Source organism: Leucoraja erinacea, chromosome 2 (assembly GCF_028641065.1).
Source record: "Leucoraja erinacea ecotype New England chromosome 2, Leri_hhj_1, whole genome shotgun sequence".
In the NCBI taxonomy this organism is placed as follows: Eukaryota; Metazoa; Chordata; class Chondrichthyes; order Rajiformes; family Rajidae; genus Leucoraja; species Leucoraja erinaceus.
The window spans coordinates 112,922,717-112,941,787 of NC_073378.1; the positions used below are offsets into that span (position 1 = coordinate 112,922,717).

The 19,071-nt window shown below is 45.7% G+C and overlaps 1 protein-coding gene across 1 annotated transcript in view; it reads right to left on the bottom strand.

Moving 5' to 3' along the window:
• Nucleotides 1-19,071, bottom strand: part of xylb (xylulokinase homolog (H. influenzae)) — a 139,704-nt gene that overhangs the window by 7,620 nt on the left and 113,013 nt on the right. The window contains exons 16-17 of the mRNA XM_055663846.1: nucleotides 16,229-16,316; nucleotides 13,950-14,044 (exon numbers count right to left, since the gene is read on the bottom strand). Coding sequence (XP_055519821.1) covers nucleotides 13,950-14,044; nucleotides 16,229-16,316 — 183 coding nt within the window. The remainder of the gene's footprint in view (nucleotides 1-13,949; nucleotides 14,045-16,228; nucleotides 16,317-19,071) is intronic.

Below are 19,071 nucleotides of genomic sequence, written 5' to 3' on the forward strand. Positions count from 1 at the left end.
ACTGCAGCAAATGTTGTTTTGGTAATATGTTTAAAGGTGTCAAAACGCCACAAATTTCTTCTTGAATAGACATTCAGATTCGATGTATGTGTTGTGAACAGCAATGAAGATACCCAGTTTGTATGCACCAGATTAAAAAAAAATTAGTGATAAACGCTGTTGCTATCATTCCCACTTCAAAATTAACGTTAAAATTTCAACTGCAATATCTCCTGACCAAATTTGTGATGTATATGACTGACTATGGAAGTAAAACCTGGATAAATCCAACGTATACTTGTGAATGTTGCTCATTAAATAACTACAGTACTGATACTCCATATTAAGAGCATTGATTTGCCGTTAACATGAATTCTGTAATAACGTGTCAACGGTAGCAGTGACAATCGAACACTGCGGTTTTAATGTTTCGCATGTTCACAATTTCATTAATCCAGCGCAGTAGGGTCGGGGGGGGGGGGGTGAATCAGTGCGGGATGGATAGATGGGAGGGGGGGGGTGTTTGAGGAGGTAATGGGGGGGGGTCAATACAGGATGAATGGGGGGGGATCAGTGCAGGATGCATGGGGGGTTCAATACAGGATAAATGGGGAGAGCAGTGCAGGATGGATAGGAAGGGGGGTCAGTACAGGATGAATTGGAGGACCAGTGTAGGATGGATGGGGTGTGGAAGGAGAATCAATGTTGATAGGGAGATCAGTGCAGGATGAATAGATGGTGGGGGGAAGGGGGGGGGGGTAGATGGGGAGAGGAGCACAGGGGATGTCAATGAGGACTGAATAGAGGCGGGAATGGGGATCAGTGCTGGATGAAGAGGAAGTATACCAGGATAAGGGGGGTGGAGGGGGGGCGTACGAGAGAGAGAGAGAGAGAGAGAGAGAGGGTACAGAGGAGGTGAGGAGGAAGGAAGGTCAGCGCTCCTCGGACAACACCGGCATCATCGCCCCGCTGCCTTGGCCGGCCCTGTCCACCGCCAAGTGCCACCGCCGGAGTTGGGATCTCCTCGCCACCGTCTCCCTTCCTCCGCCAGCCAACATGAAGGTGCGGGGCCAAGCAGGTGCTTCAGACGGCGGAAGGGGGCCTCCCTCCTTCCTCCCGGCCTTGGCGTGCAGGAGGGTTTGTTTTGAAAGCGGTTATCTACGTTGGCGGAGTGGCAAGCAGCGGCCGCTATGAGGGCGTGCGGGGTGCCTGAGGAGGTGAAGGCGCCGTTGCCGCTGCTGTGTGGGGCCAGTCATTCGCTCTGATCCTCTGTCACCCCACACAACAGCCGTCGCCCCGGCAACCACGGCCTATGGCGAGCGCCAGCCCACAACCCTCCCCGCGCCCATGCGGAACGCCTTCCCCTCTTCACTGCAAGTTAGCAGCCCGTGTATCTGCTGTATCAAGCCGGGCAAAATGGCTCGGCTTTTTGGTTGCCCGGCGGGACTTTAGGTGGCCATTGGCAACCGGGCAACCATTAATTTCGAGCCCTGAGCAAATACTATATATACAGTATACAGTGTTGCTAGATTTGAAGTAATTTTCAAGTCCCAGTTGTTGTAGGTGCAGGGTTTAGTTTAGTTTAGTTAAGGGATACAGCGCGAAACAGGCCCTTCGGCCAACCGAGTCCACACCAACCAGCGATCCCCGCATTTTACCATTATTCTACACACTAGGGACAATTTACACTTATACCGAGCCAATTAACGTACAAACCTGTACGTCTTTGGAGTGTGGGAGGAAACCGAAGATCTCGGAGAAAACCCACGCAGTTGCAGGGAGCACGTACAGACTCCACTGCTGAAGGCCGCGTCCGGTACACCTGGTCATCCTTTTGGATCGGCGTATTCCACCATCCTGTTAATACCTAAAATTCTGATGCTTCCCATCTTGGGGGTGCACAGGAACTGGCTGACGGAAGCTCCGAGGCTCCATCCCCAATGCAGATGGCAGAGCGTAGCCCCATAATAAAACCCAAACCAATACTAAGAGGCAGCAAAATGACAGAATCTGTTTGAAAGCAGAATTTTAACCAGGAGGATTACATCCTAGTAGGAGGAAGAAACAAAAATGTTGCATCATAACGTGAAGTTCCCTCACAATATTGAAATTGCCTCTCATTACTTAGATAGTACATGGTAGTCACTGAAAGTTGGCTGGTTGCTGATCAAGAATAATCATGTAGTAATTACATTTTTAAATAATCAGCTTTGATATGAAGCCTGCAAATGTCATACTAAAGGTTCTTGTCACTTCAAATTAGTCAGCTTTGTCCTACTGTAGCTTTGGCCCACACGCGCAAGGAAAGTACTGTCACGGGATTAAGCTGTGTGCTCCATTTTATACAACTCACGCCCTCAAACAACCTCATCCACTGCGGTTAATTGCCCTAAAGCTGCCATTTAATTCTTCAACAGATGATTTCACCGTATAATGGGCAAGAAACAGGGAATGTGAGACACAGCTGCTCTCAAAAAGGTGCCACAGGATCAGCCACGTCTCTGTCACCCACCACAGCATCTGTGTCTAAAATTTAGTTTAGTTTAGAGATACTGCATGAAAATATGCAGCCCACCGAGCCCACGCTGACCATCGATCACCCGTTCAGTTTAGAGATACAGCATGGAAACAGGCCCTTCGGCCCACGCCTATCATGGGTCACCCGTTCACACTAGTTCTGTTTTATCCCACTTCTCATCCACACCCCACACACTAGAGGCAATTTTACAGAGGGCCAATTAACCTACAAACGGTCGGGCCGTGGTCGGTGTCAGGTCGTGGTGGACGGGCTGCGTCGCCGAGACAAAGGGGGACCCGGTGGGGGGAACAAAGAAGGGATGAGTACGTTTTGTAACTTTGTTGGTGTCTTTGTGATGACCCTTTTGTGTATTTTGTAAGCAAAAACAAGGATTCTCACTGCACCCAGCATAGGTACAATTGACAATAAAGTATCATCACCATCAGCATCATCATCATCATCATCAGCATGTCTTCGGGATGTGGGGGGAAACTTCCGCAGCATCTGGAGGAAACCAACACCCACGCGGTTATGGGGAGAATGTTCAAACTCCACCCAGACAGAACTGCGGTCAGGATCGAACCCAAGTCTCTAGCGCAGCGAGGCAGCAATTCTACCAACTGTGACACTGCCAGCCTGTGGCACTTTAAGTGAAGGGATGCAAGAACTATCATTTATTCCTCTGAATAGTCAAAACCGTGATAAAGAACACTAAGTGTTTCCCTGCAGCCCAGAAATTAAATGAGCTAATTAATGAGGGAAGAAAATAATTAAATACACTGTATAATACTTCATAACTTCCAAATTATGGGGCATTTATTTTTTTATAGTCAACCTCGTCTGCATTACCAGTGTTACATGCATAACCGCTGAACCATTACCTCTGTTTCATATAGAATGGTACAGCATAGGAACAGCCCTTCGGCCCACATTTTCCTGTGCCAAACATGGTGCCAGGACTGACTCTTATCTACCTGCACGTGATCCATATCTATCCATTCCCTGCATACCCATGTGCCTATCCAACAGTCTCTTAAATGCCACGATCATATTTGCCTCAACCACAACTCCCGGCAGCAAGTTTCAGGCACTCACTACCTTCTGTGTAAAATAACTTGCCCCGCACATCCTCTGTAAACATTGCTCATCTCGAGGCAGCACAGTGGTACAGCAGTAGAGTTGCTGAGTTGCTGCCTTACAGCGCCAGAGACCAGGGTCCGATCCCAACGACGGGTGCTGTCTATTCGAAGTTTGTACGTTCTTCTTGTGACTGCGTAGGTTTTCTCCAGGTGCTTCGGTTTCCCTCCACACTCCAAAGACGTGCAGGTTTGTAGGTTAATTGGCTTCAGTAAATATTGTAAATTGTTCCTAGTGTGTAGGACAGTGCTAGTATACGGGGATCGCTGGTCGCCGCGAACTCCGTGGGCCGAAGGGCCTGTTTCAGCAAACTAAACTAAACTAAACTCTCGCATTAAGGCTATGTCAAGTATTTGATATTTCCATCCTGAGAAAGAAGGTTCTGACTATCTACCATATCTAACCTCTCACAAATGTATATATTCCCATCAATCCTCTCCTCAACCCCTGACATTCCAGAGAAAACAATCCAATCTGTCCAATTTCTCTCTGTAGCTAATCCAGGCATTTTCTGGTAAACCTCCTCTGTGCCCTTTCCAAAGCCTCCACATCCTTCCTGCAATGTGGGTGACTAGAACGGCACTCAATACTTCAAATGTGGCCTAAAAACATCTTATAAAGCTGCATTGTGACTTTCAGACCGACTCAATGCCTCAGCCAATGAAGGCAAGCATACCAGATGAGACAAATGGAAAAAGGAGTTGCAGCTTAAATACTTGCTACTTGCTATATATTCAGAGGTGATAGTGATTCATTTGCAGGCTGAACATTTTCACTGTTCACATGCTGAGACTTTAAACTGGTAACTAACTGGGTGTTCCAGGCTGCCCACGACACTGATACACTGCTGCAGAGCATGGACAGCTCATGATGCTCATGTTTTATCAGGAGCACAGTGTATACACCCGTACAGATAAGGCAGAAAGTCAAATAAAAACCTTCAAATAAAACACCAGTTACTGCCTGAAAAGTTGAGAAAAAGTATTTTTTGTGGCTGATCAGATTTGTCTAAAATTGACTGAATAATTTTGTTCCCTTTACACAGAGAAAAATAGTTTTCCCATATTCCATTAAGGGTTTATGGAAACAGGTATCCCAGTTTTTTAACTATCTAATCTGTCTTTACTGGACTTTATCTTGCACTAACAGTTATAAACTTTGAACTTTATCTATAGACTGTGGACGGCTTGATTGTAATCCTGTATCATTTTTTCCCTGACTGGATAGCATGCACCAAAAAGCTTTTCACTGTACCTCAATACTCGTGACAATAATAATAAACTAAACTAAACCAACAAGGTTTTGTCACGGAAGGTCCAGTCACTAAAAAATATACAACGTGCTGCAGCAACTCAGGGGGTTAGGCAGCATCTCTGGAGAACATTTCAGGTTAGGACCCTTCTTAAGTCCGAAGTATGGCCCCCACCCTAATTGTCGCCTTATCCATGTTCTCCAGAGGTGCTGCTTGACATGCTGTGTTACTCCAGCACTTTGTGTCTTTTTTTTGTAAACCAGCATCTGTAGTTCCTTATCTACAAGAATCTACAATGAACCATTTCTACGAGGAACTGCAGATGCTGGCTTACAAACAGACACATAAAATGTTGAAGTAACTCTGCAGGTCAGGCAGCATATCTGGAGTCTGAAGAAGGGTCCAGACCCGAAATGTGACCTATCTCCGAGATGTTGCCCGAGAGGCTGAGTTTCTCCAGTAGCTTGTTTCTTTTTTCTGTAGTTCCTTGTGTCTAGGTTCAATCACTAACTGGCTAATTATCAACACGGAAAACTCTGATTTTTTTTTAAAACTTATCTGGATGCATCACAGCATGGTTTGGGAACAGCTCCATCCAAGACCGCAAGTCTGTGTTCACAATTGCAGAGAATTGTGAACGCAGCCCTGACCATGACACGAACAAACCTCCCTTCTATTGAAGGTTACACAAAAAAGCTGGAGAAACTCAGCAGCATCTATGGAGCGAAGGAAATAGGCAACGTTTCGGGCCGAAACCCTTCTTCAGACTACCTTCTATTGACTCCATTTACATCTCAAGCTGCCTCGGCAAGGCCAGCAGAATAATCAAGGGCCAGTCACACCCCGGCACTCCCCCTTCTTCCCTCTCTCATCAGGCAAAAGGTATAGAAGTGTGAAAATGCACACCTCCAGATTCAGGGACATTGAACCATCCTACCAACAACTAGAGAGCAGTCTATCTCATTGGACCCTTGAACTATCTTTGATTGGACTTTACTGGCTTTATCCTGCACTAAACATTATTCACGTTATTCCCTTTATCCTGTATCTGTAGGACAGTTCGATTGCAATCATGCATTGTCTCTCCACTAATTGGTTAGCGCGCAACAAACAATTTTCACCGTAGCCAAGTACACGTGACAATAAACTAAACTCAAAAGTCAACTCATCTCTAATGGTAAAACACCTTAAATCAGAAATGAGTTGGAATTATTCATGTTTAACACCTCAACGTGCAAACGAAGCACATTAGCAATGTTAATACATGGTAATTAACTTGCCCAAAACAGCCTTGATGCCTTGACTGCATTTACAGCATGGCAATAAGTCACTGTAAAAATGACCAATGACTAGGATATCTATCCCAGGGGCTCAATTTCTTCAGGTAAAATACATTGATTAGTGCACAGATGTAAAATCTGTTTGTGTTCTTTTAACAAAGTCATTAAGCCAATTAAAATAAACAGGGCAGCTTAAATGTTGTGTTGAAGGAACAAAGCGATTTTATGCAAACACTTTAACTGTTGCATTGCTAGAGAAAATTAAACCCTAGAGTGTTAAGTTACAGAAACCTATTTCCTAATTAATTAATTTGCATGCATTAATTAGGCATAATTGCTGTACTTCACTAATATGTCGTCTGCCGTGCGCTAGATTTACCCCTAAAGCTTTAGAAGAGAAGCGGATGGTGGATGACTTCCAGAATCAAAGCAACTGATGCAATGTCGAAATAAAATAGGGCCTTTAATGCTCAGTTCCCAGTCTGTAGTTTTTAGTTTGTTTTAGAGATACAAAATGGAAACACGCCTTTAAGCCCACCGAGTCCACGCCGACCAGCGATCCCCGCATTCTAACACTATCCTACACACACTAGCAACAATTTACATTTATACCAAGTCAACTAACCTACAAACCTGTACACCTTTGGAGTGTGGGAGGAAACCGAAGATCTTGGAGAAAACCCATGTGGTCACGGGGAGGACGTACAAACTCCGTACAGACAGCACTCGTAATCGGGATCAAACCCGGGTCTCTGGCGCTGAAAGCGCTGTAAGACAGCAACTCTACTGCAGCCCCACCCTGCCACATCTGCAGTTGCTTGTTTCAACAGTAAGCAGTGCTCTGGCCAGTAAGGAATCGGCTACATAATGGGCACAAAGTGCTGGAGTAACTCAGCAGGTCAGGCAGCATCTCTAGAAAACATAGATAGGTGACGATTCAGGTCAAGATCTTTCTTCAGACTCAGGAAACAGCTACGCTGGGTCTACGCCTTCCCGGAATGCCATAAGGTCACAATAAAGACGTCTAAAACTTCTACTCCTCCCTTCACAAGTTTTGGACCTCTTTACTGCCAGCAAGGATTGATAATGGGCCAATTGTAATTTAAAATCTGAAGATGACGGACATTTGTTAACTAAAGCCATAAATAAGGCAGATATATGGAGACACAAAGAACTGCAGATGCTGGTTTACAATAAAAGATACAATGTGCTAGAGTGATTCAATGGGTCAGGCAGCTTCTCTGGAGGACATGGATAGATGATGTTTCAGTTTGGGACCCTTCTTCAAATCCTTAATTAATTGTATAAACACAAAGTGCTGTTCAGGCAGCATCACTGGAGAAAAAAAGATAGGTGACGTTTTCAGTCGAGACCCTCCACCTGAAGAAGGGTCCTTACACAAAATATATTTTTCTCCAGAGATGCTGCCTGACCTGCTGAGTTACGCCAGCACTTTGTGTCTAACTTTGGTGTAAACCAGCATCTGCTTGTTTCTACAGTAAGCCAATTAACATCTTGGGCCGACAGGAACTTGGTTGCATCTACACCTTACTAAACTAATGGATTTAGCTCGGAGATACGATCTCAGTGAGTGGTAGACCAAGCCTAACATATTAATTGGCTTACTGTAGAAACAAAGGGACTGCAAATGTTGGTTTACAAAAAAGGAAATAAAGTGCTAGAATTATTTGACGGGTCACACAGCATCTCTGGAGAACATGGATAGGTGACGTTTCAGGTCGGCACTTTTCTTCAGACCAAAGATCCTATAGCGGAGCAAGATGGACCACTCCTGCTAAATGAAATGGGCTGACGTGTAGTACGCAACGGAACAGAACGTGGGCCTTTTTTTCATCCATTTCCGTAACCGGACCCGACCTGACCCGACTCGCAGTGTAATCAACGTTGCGGGGGGACAGTTTGTGTTAATAAATTAAAATTCTGAAAATGAGGAAAAGATATTTGCCAAATAACTTTTATTTTTACGCGGATGTTTCCGTAACCGGCTTCCGTCTCCGCATTAGTATCCTATGGGATCTTTGGTGCAGAGACGGAAGCCGGTTACGGAAATGGGGCCTATAATTACCCATGAATCTGCCCATGACCGTACTACGTTTTTTTCGTCGAGTGGACTATCTTGCTCACTATAGGATCTTTGCTTCAGACTGTGTGTGGTGGGAGGGAAGAGAGGCAGAATGGAGGGTGAGAAGTAGACCTAGGCAAGGACGGGTTTTGATAGGTAGATGGTTGGTGCAAAGGTCAGAGATTGAAACTCCTCTTCTCATTCTCTGATTCCTAAGGCAGCAATGTGTGAATATAGATTTTGTAGAAACTAGCACAGGAACTGCAGGATGTAAATAAATAGACAGAATGAAAAGATAACTACATTCTACAATGAGGAACTAAGAGGATAAACTAGACATTACTACTGGGGCTTATGCTCTTGACAAACAACAGAAAGTTGTTCAACAACAGAAAGTTCAACAACAACTCCGACCCCCGACGCATGTGGCAAGGCATCCAGGCCATCACGGACTACAGACCCTCCAACACCACCCCCACATCCAGCGACGCCTCCTTCCTTGAGGAGCTTAATCACTTCTATGGCCGCTTCGACAGGGACAATCTAGAGACAGCCATCAAGGCTGTGCTACCTGCCGATCACCAACCCCTCACACTCACCCCCTACGACGTATACGTGGCACTGAGTAGGACTAATGCACGTAAAGCTGCTGGCCCTGACGGCATCCCCGGGCGCGTGTTCAGGGCCTGTGCTGCGCAGCTGACAGACGTCTGGACTGACATCTTCAACCTGTCACTTGCCCAAGCAGTTGTCCCCACTTGCCTTAAAACCACCTCCATCGTGCCAGTGCCAAAACACTCCACTGCGGCAAGTCAACGACTTCCGCCCAGTTGCACTTACCCCCATCATCACCAAGTGCTTCGAGAGGCTGGTCCTGGCACACCTCAAAAGCTGCCTACCCTCCACACTGGATCCCTATCAGTTTGCCTACCGCAAGAACAGGAGTACGGAGGATGCCATCTCAACGGCACTTCACTCCGCCCTCTCCCACCTCGACAACAGAGACACTTACGTAAGAATGCTGTTCATCGATTACAGCTCAGCATTCAACACCATTATACCATCAAAACTGATCACCAAACTCGGTAACCTGGGCATCGACCCCTCCCTCTGCAACTGGATACTGGACTTTCTAACCAACAGACCCCAGTCTGTGAGGTTAGACAAGCACACATCTTCAACCCTCACCCTGAACACCGGCGTTCCACAGGGCTGTGTGCTGAGCCCCCTCCTCTACTCCCTCTTCTCCTATGACTGCACACCTGTACATGGTACTAACACCATCATCACGTATGCAGATGATACAACGGTGATTGGCCTCATCAGCAACAACGATGAGTTGGCCTACAGGGAGGAGGTCCAGCACTTAGCAGCATGGTGCGCTGACAACAACCTGGCCCTTAACTCCAAGAAGACCAAGGAGCTCATTGTAGACTTCAGGAAGTCCAGAGGCGGCACGCACACCCCCATCCACATTAACGGGACGGAGGTGGAACGTGTTTCTAGCTTCAGGTTCCTGGGAGTCAACATCTCCGATGACCTCTCTTGGACCCACAATACCTCAACTCTGATCAAGAAGGCTCACCAGCATCTCTTCTTCCTGAGGAGACTGAAGAAGGTCCATCTGTCTCCTCAGATCCTGGTGAACATCTACCGCTGCACCATCGAGAGCATCCTTACCAACTGCATCACAGTATGGTATGGCAACTGCTAAATGCATTTCGTTGTCTCTGTACTGTACACTGACAATGACAATTAAAATTGAATCTGAATCTGAATCTGAATCTGAAAGTTAACAGGAAGTCAAATACAAAAAGAGTGTGCAAAAATGAACTGCAAATGCTCGTTTATACGAAAGATAGACACAAGGAGCTGTTGCAACAGCAGGTCAGGCAGCTTCTCTGGAGAAAAAGGATGGGTGACGTTTTGGGTCGGAACCCTTCTTCAGAAACAACGTAGGTGGGGGAACTGGAGGTAAGAAAAGGCCAGAACAAATCAGGGCTGGCAACAGATGACCAAGGAGGGGTGGAGCCTATAATGATCCATTGTTGGCTGGGGAAGAGGTGATAATGAAGGGATACAAGGATGCCATCAGTGGTGTGAAAGAATGTGAAAATGATGGGCAGACACTATTTAAGGTGAACAAACACAACATCAAGAGATTCAGAAAGGATAGTGAACTGCAGTGGTTATTTCACAGGGTACAAAAGCTTTTCCTTGTTTCCCTGTACACATGACGATAAATGAAACTAAACTAAATTAAACTAAACTACCCACATGATGGATAGTGTGGCGCTCATCACAACATGGCCGTAAATAATTCAAACCGGTGGTGGCTACACAGCAATGAAAAGTCAAGTCATTTGCAGAAATACATTGAGATACAGGTACAATGAAAATCTTGCTTACAGCAACACCGCAGGCACATAGACTCAGACAACACACAAAACATAAATTAAATGTAAATTACACATACATTTTACAATACAGCGAAAAGAAAGATCGTGCAAAAACCAAGACAACAGGATCAAAATACACGATAAAAAAAACGTCTCTAAGGTGTAGCAAGAGGTGGTCGGTGGAGAAAGGATTAGGGTTGGATGAAAATCGTTCAAATTCGTTCAAATTCGTTCAGTGGTTAAACTGAGCGGTGTTTAAACTGTTTCAGGATGACTACGCATTATCATATGCTTTATTTAAAGTAGACATTGAAGAGGGGCGTGAAGAAGACAAACTAAATTCAGATGGAAGGAACTGCAGATGCTGGTTTACAAAAAAAAGTCACAAAGTGCTGGAGTAACTCAGCAGAACAGGCAGTATCTCTGGTGGACATGGATAGGTAAAGTTTCGGGTCGGATCCTCCTTCAGACAGGGTGTGCGATGATTCAGACAATCAGTCTAAAAAAAATGTTTCGACCAGAAACGTCACCTCTCTAAATTAAATCTATTGCTGGGATTTGGTGCTAAGGTTTTAGGAGCGGATGTGATAACTGAGATTTTCTGCACAAGAAAGGGAAAGGCTCAAGATGTGTACTTCAAGGAGCATTCAAGATCATAAAGAGCATTAAAAAAAGTCATACATCAGTGTGTTCATCACTGTCATAGATAACGAGATGAGGTTTGGCTCAGATTTAGAAAAGGTAAAAAGACATTTTGGATTTAATTACTTTAAGGAGAAATTAATGATTGTTGATGATGGATTGTCAAGGGAGACAATGGATATAAACTACATTCTTACCCCTCTGCTCTGCTTTCTGTTCAGAATGTAGTGTGCTATCCTACTGTTGCAGCTGTGGAGTTGCTGCTTTATAGTGCCAGAGACTCGGGTTCGATCCCGACTACTGGTGACTTTACGGAGTTTGCACGTTCTCGCTGTGACTGCGCGTGTTTTCTCTGGATGCTCTGGTTTCCTCCCTCATTCCAAAGACATGCAAGTTTGTAGGTTAATAGGCTTCCGTAAAATAAATTGGTCCTAGTGTGTAGGATAGAATTCGCATACGGGTGATTGCTGGTCGGCACAGACCTGGTGGACCGAAGGGTTTGTTTCCACACTGTATCTCTAAAATAAACGTCTCTAGCATCATTCTGCTGAGGATACAGAGGAGTGTGAGGTGTTGCGTTTTGGGACGTCGAACAAGGGCAGGACCTACACAGTAAATGGTAGGCCTCTGGGTAGTGTTGTGGAGTAGACGGATCTAGGAGTACAAATGCATAACAAAGGTGGTCAAAAAGGCTTTTGGCACTTTGGCCATCATCAGTCAGAGTATTGAGTATAGAAGTCGGGAGGTCATGTTGCATTTGTATAAGATGTTGGTGAGACTGCATTTAGAATATTGTGTTCAGTTCTGGGCACCATGTTATAGGAAAGATATTGTTAAGCTTGAAAGGGTTCAGAAAATAATTACGAGGATGTTGCCAAGACTAGAGGGTGTGAGCTATACGGAGAGGTTGAGTAGGTTGGGTCTCTACTCCGTGGAGTGCAGGAGGATGAGGGAAGATCTTATAGAGGTGTACAAAATCATGAGAGGAATAGATCAGGTAGAAGCACAGAGTCTCTTGCCCAGAGTAGGTGAATCAAGGACCAGAGGACATAGGTTTATGGTGAAGGGGAAAAGAGTTAATAGGAATCTGAGAGGTAACATTTTCACACAAAGGGTGGTTGGGTATATGGAACAAGCTGCCAGAGGAGGTAGTCGAGGCAGGGACTATCCCAACATTTATGAAACAGTTAGACAGGTACATGTTTGGAGGGATATGGACCAAACACAGGCAGGAGGGGCTAGTGTAGCTGGGACATGTTGGACGGTGTGGGCAAGTTGGATCGAAGGGCCCGTTTCCACACTGTATCACTCTATGATTCTGTGACACTCACAAGGCTAGCCCATCGTTTAAGAAACAGTTGAACAGGTACATGGATAGGACAAGTTTGAAGGGTTATGGACCAAGCGCAGACAAGTGGGACTAGGGTAGCTGGGACATTGTTGGGTCAAAAGCCTGTTTCCACACTATCACACTATGTATGACTCAATGACTCTATAACTATATCTAACACATTCAATTGCCCCGCATCTCCCATCTACCATCCCCTCACTTTGCCAAAGACCTTAATATCCTACGCCACAGTCAGACAAGTATTTTCCCTCTGCAAATTTCAAATATACATTCTTTATGTCAAAGCCCAAATTATTTGTGGGAGTCGACTAAGTTCTACCAGTTCCGTCGCACAAACCGTCAAGTTGTGGCAGGTGGCTGTTCTAAGTTTTGGATGGGACTTTATTCCTTGGAGCGCAGGAGGATGAGGGGTGATCTTATAGAGGTGGACAAGATCATGAGAAGAATAAGTCGGGTAAGTGAGTTTTTTGCCCAGAATAGGGGAATCAAGAACCAGGCAACATAGGATTAAGGTGAGGAGGGAAATATTTAACAGGAACCTGAAAGGCAATTTTTTTACACAAAGGGTGGTGGGTGTATGATACGAGTTGCCATACGAGAGGACGTAGTTAAAGCAGGTACTATCACAACATTTAAAAAACATTTGGACAGGTACATGGATAGGACGGGATTAGAGGGATAAGGGCCAAACACAGGCAGGTGGGACATGCAGATGGGACTCTATGACTCTTAAGTGCAGACATTTCAGTACATCTCCATATTTTGCAGCAAACATCTAATTTCAGGCTGGATATCAGACTGGAAGTTCAGCCGAGTTACATTGTAAGTAGATTTTGTAATGACAACCCAGGTAGGGAACTTTAACAGTTGTTTAGAGCATGGACAAAGTTGGAAAAACAAGGGTTCAAGGAAGTTTCAATCCCAGACTTGGATCAGATCTTCAGTCTGAGGAAGTGTCCCGACCCAAAACGTCACCTATTCCGTTTTCTCCAAAGATGCTGCCTGAGCCGCTGAGTTACTCCAGCACTTTGTGTCTATCTTCGGTATAAACCAACATCTGCAGTTCCTTCCACACACCTTGTACCCAACATTCTGCTGGAGAGCAGATACGTGAATGTACAGTGGAACTTGCTGCCAGGCCATGTAGAGTCCACCATCATTAAATATCTAATCAGGAATGGTAGTACTGCGTATGCTTGTGGGACCATGTTCAACGTCATGAGGAGAGAAGTGGTAGGGAATTATTAAAGCCAGTAAAGTAAACACATTCAGAGGATCTCTCCCTCCATCTCTTACTCTTGCTCTCACCTTTTCTGCTTCACAATTGGGTTTGACTGCCAACTTTGGTGATACAGCCATTTTCACTGAATTTGCAAATGACTGTCCCGATGCTGCTTCCAAACCTGTTGTGCAAATAAAACGTGTAAAAGTAAATATGAAATTAAAAGGTGAAAATACCTAGCAAGTCAGTCAAGATTTGAAAGAGAAAGGTTAAGTCTCACGCCGGTCACTCCCTCCTCTCCCCTCTCCCATCAGGCAAAAGGTATAGAAGTGTGAAAATGCCCACCTCCAGATTCAGGGACAATTTCTTCCCAGCTGTTATCAGGCAACTGAACCATCCTATCACTAGCTAGAGAGTAGTCCTGAGCTACCATCTATCTCATTAGAGAACCTTAGACTATGTGGCAGATTGTGCTTCCTCAGCTGCCGTAGGAAGTACATCCTCTGTTGTGCCTATTTGACACAAAAGTTTGCGTGTTTTTCTACTTGCGCAAAAACGGTACATGATAGCGCTACAATTTTTGCCCCACCTTACTCACCTTGTCCTGTGCTAGTGAAGCAAGTTTTGTTCAGATCGATGGTATATTTTAAAAGTTAGAGGCAACACCGATGATCCGGAGCCTGGGCGCTGAGGCTGGCAGCGGTAGCTGTGGCAACGGCCTGCTCCAGGGATGGGGAGAGGCCACGCAACGATCCGAGGCCTGGGCGCTGAGCCTGGCTCTGTAGCGGCAGCGTTGCTGCCTCCGGGGCACGCAAGGAGGGAAAGGAGCGGCACCCTCGAGATCCTGGGGAGGTGAGGAGGGAGATGGGGAGGATTGAGGGAGAGGAGGGGGTAGGGAGGGAGGGGAAAAGTTGGGGAGGTGAGGAGGGAGAGTGGGGGAGTAGGGGGAATAGAGGGAGAGGAGGTGGGAGTGGGTGAGGCAGGGAGTGGGGAATAGAGGGAGAGGAGGGCAGTGGGGGAGGTGAGGAGGGATAGTTGGGGGGAAGATAGAGGGAGGTGAGGAGTGGGGGAGGTGGAGAATAGAGGGATATGAGGTGGGTAGGGAGGGGAGAGGAGTTATGGAGGGAGGGAGGGAGGGAGGGAGTGATAGATGGTAGGGGAAAGGAGAGGGAGGGAGGGAGGGAGGGAGGGAGGGAGGGAGGGAGGGAGGGAGGGAGGGGAGGGAGGGAAGGATTGGGGGAGGGGAGGGGGAAAGAAGAGAGAGGGTGATGAGGAGGGGGAGGGAGTGCTGGGGGATGAGGGGAAATGAGCCGCGCCTGCGCAGTTGGGGGCTATGGGTGAGTGGTGGAATATTGCGTTGGGGGAGCAGACCCCAACGGGTCTGCACTTAGTGTTGTTGGAAATAAATGCGTTAATCAAAGAAATCACAGGTGAATTCACATTAGGTGAATAGTTGCAATCTTTTTCCCAGGGTAGATCAGACGAGACCAGAGGGCATATGTTTAATGTTAGAGGGGAAAGATTTAAAAGAGACCTGTAGGGCAACTTCTTCACACAGAGGTTGGTGTGTTTATGGATCGAGCTGCCAGAGGAAGCTGTAGTGGCAGGTACAATGACAATGTTTAAAAGATATTTGGACAGGTACACAAATAGGAAATGTTTAGAGGGATATGGGCAAAATGAAGGCAGATGGAATTCGCTTGGCAACAAAAATTGGTCAGCAAGGATGAGTTGGGCCGAAGGGCTTGTTTCCCTGATATATCATTCCACGACACTCTCACAGGGAAATTCTGGGGACAGCTCTTTATTTAAGAGTGACATGAATCTGGAGTCTACGAAAAAAAGAAAACAGTTTCTCATGGAACATAGCATCATAAGAAATGGCAGGAAGACCATTCGGCCCCTTGTTTCTAACTCACCACTTAATAATATCATGGCTGATCCTTTACAATCAGAACCTACACTAACTCCTTATCTTTTGGTTTCCATCTATTGATGCCTGAGAGAAATCTGGCCAAATGTGTGACAGAAATGAATATAACAATATTAATAGGGTCAGATGAAGTACGATGGAGGCGTTACCTCACACTAGTTGGACCATGAAGCCCATTCTATGCAATTGATATCCAGTCAAAAATACTGTACATGTATATAATCAAGTCGTCCACAGTACACATTTATAGGATAAAGTGTACAACATTCAGTGCAACGGTAGTTACATTATATTGAACATTTATAGCCGTTGAAATTAAAAGAGGCAAAAAGTGCTTATAATGCAATTATAAAATGTCTAATGTAACTAAATGAAAACCTTAGATATTTTATTATTTTAACAAATGTCTTGAGATTCATATCTTCCACATACCATGTTTTGCTCTGTAAGCAGATCCCAGGCAAGCTGAATTAGTTGTGTCTATTGTGTACACTGGGGCATTGAACACATCTGCCAAGACCTGCAGAAAAAGTCAACAAACAGGTGGTGACTATGCATTCTCCGTTATTGCTGTTTAATGGAGCAGTCCCGAAGAAGCTACTGGCGCCACATGCAGTCACACCAGAGACTGTGGCTGAGGAGGGCAAGAGACGCCTGGTGAAGTGGAATAAAATCAGGCAACCCGTTGAGAAATTAATCATAAGACTTCAGGAAACAAACACACACGCACACTCACACACACATCGTTTGTACCACACAAATCATTCATTAGAACAGAAAATATTCATTTTAATTGTATAGGAAAACACTACTCACAAATGTATGGCACCAACGTTGAAGTCAGTGAGAGGGTTGGAAACATTATAAAAATAATTGCAGAGCTCTTAAATGTTGAGAATCTGGGTGTTCAGATGCATGATACGGAAAAGCCTAGTGTATGGATACAGCAAGTAATTATTATAACTAACACAATTTAATTTATTTCTCAGGGAACGGAATGCCCAAATAGAGAATTTATGCATCAGGTTTGCAGGGCTTTCATTGAAGACTTCATCTGACAAGTATTGGTTTCCTTATTCAAAGAAGGATATTAAGGATGCTCAGAGTGTCAAAGAGTCATTGAGAAATACCTAGGGAAACAAGCCCTTCGGCCCAATTCGTCTATACCGCCCAACATGCCTCATCTATGCAAGTCCCATTTGCCTGTGTTTGATCCATAGCCCTCCAAACCTTTCCATTCTATGTAACTGTCCAAAGTGTCTTTTAAATGTTGTTTTTGTACCTGCCTTAACTACCTCCTCTGGCAGCTCCTTCCATGTACCCACCACCCACTGAATGAAAAAATTTCCCCTCAGATTCAAAGTCAAAGTTAAACTGATTCAAATTTATACAAAACGAAGGTGCAGTGAAATGAATTTGCCAGACAGCAATACACTTAAAAAAGAACACACAATACACAATAGAATTTAACACAAACATCCACCACAGCATTCTTCACTGTGGTGGAAGGCAACAAAGTTCAGTCAGTCCTCCTCCTTTGTTCATCCGTGGTCAGGGCCATGATTCCTCCATAGTTGCCGCTACGGCCGGCCGGATGTACAGGCCCTCTCATCGGGATGATCAAACCTCTGATGTCGGGACGGTCGATCACACTCCGCGGCTTGGAGCGCCCAAATCGGCACTTTGCTACCGGAGACCGCGGCTTCAGGATGTTATAGGCCGCAGGCCGGTGGTCGGAGCTCTTCTCCGGCGATCCCCGGCGAGGGATCCCAGACTCCGCGATGGAAGGTCCACGCCACGCCCACGGCTAGAAGCTCCGCAGACCAGGCCAGCGATCGGAGCACTCCTCTCTGGTGAGCCCCGGCAAGGATTCGCCCCGCTCCACGATGTAAAAGTCCATGCTGCGCCTGCTGCTGAAGCTCCAGGCCCGGCTCCGGGAAAGGCCGCTCCAATCCAAGCTGTTAGGCCGCGAGGGAGGAGACGTGGAAAAAGTCGCCTCTCCGTCGAGGAGGCGACTGAAAAGCGGTTTCCCCCTTTTTCCCCACACCACCCCCTACACGAGATATACTGACAGTCACCTAAACTAACATTTGGACACACTAAAAAAACCCACAAAAGTTGAAATAATGAACACGCTACTGGCAGGGCAGCCGACTCACAGCGCCCCCAACCGACCCCAAAATGCCTATTAAATTATTCCCATCTAACCTTATAACAATGATCTTGGTTCTTGATTCCCCCATTCTCCTTACCTATTCCAGACATTCCCCTCATGATTTTATACACCTCTGTAAGATCATTCCTCAGCCTCCTGTGCTCCAAGAAATAAAGCCCTAGACTACCCAACCTCTCCTTATAGCTCAAGCCCTCCAGACTTACCAGGCCTGGAGTTCAGGTTGTCCTAAGACAGATAGTTGGACAAACAAGGCATGCTTGTACTAGAAAGGACACATAGTGCTGGAGTAACTCACTGGGTCAGGCAGCATATCTAGAGAACATGAATGGTTGACGTTTCGAGTCGGGTCACTTCTTCAGACTGATTGCGAGGGGGGGGGGGCAGGGGGAAAGAAAGCTGGAAGAGAGGAGGGGCGGGATAGAGCGTGGTAGGTAATAGGTGGATAAACCTGACATGTCTCCAATGTTCTGCTTCTCTGGACTTTGTTCCAACCATCTGCCGATCAAAACCCCTCCTTGCCTGTGACCAGCTACTGGAGTTAGAAGAGTGACTTCATTGCAACGTGTAAAATCTTGAGGGGTATTGACAGTGTAAATGTGGAGAGAGCGTTTCCTCTTGTGGAAGAATTTACAGCCAAGGAAGACAAATCAGAAATATGATGTCATTCATTTAATACAGACTGAAGTGAGCTTTTGGAACTCTCCTCTTTTTTTTTTAAATTAGTTTATTGTCACGGATACAGAGAAAAGATTTTGTTGAGTGCTAGCCAATCTGCGGAAAGACAATACATGATTACAATCGAGCCATCCGCAGTGTACAGATACATGATCAAGTGAATAACATTTAGTGCAGGATAAAGTCCTGTAAAGTCCAATTAAAGATAGTCCCAAGGTCTCTGGTGAGGTAGATAGTAGCTCAGGACCACTCTCCAGTTGTTAGCAGGATGGTTTAGTTGCCTGATAACAGCTGAGAAGAAACTGCCTGAATCTGGAGGTGTGCGTTTTCACACTTCTATACATCTTGGCTGATGGGAGAAGGGAGAAGAGGGAGTGATCGGGGCGCGACTCATCCACGATCTTCTCTTTGTTCTATCCACTCC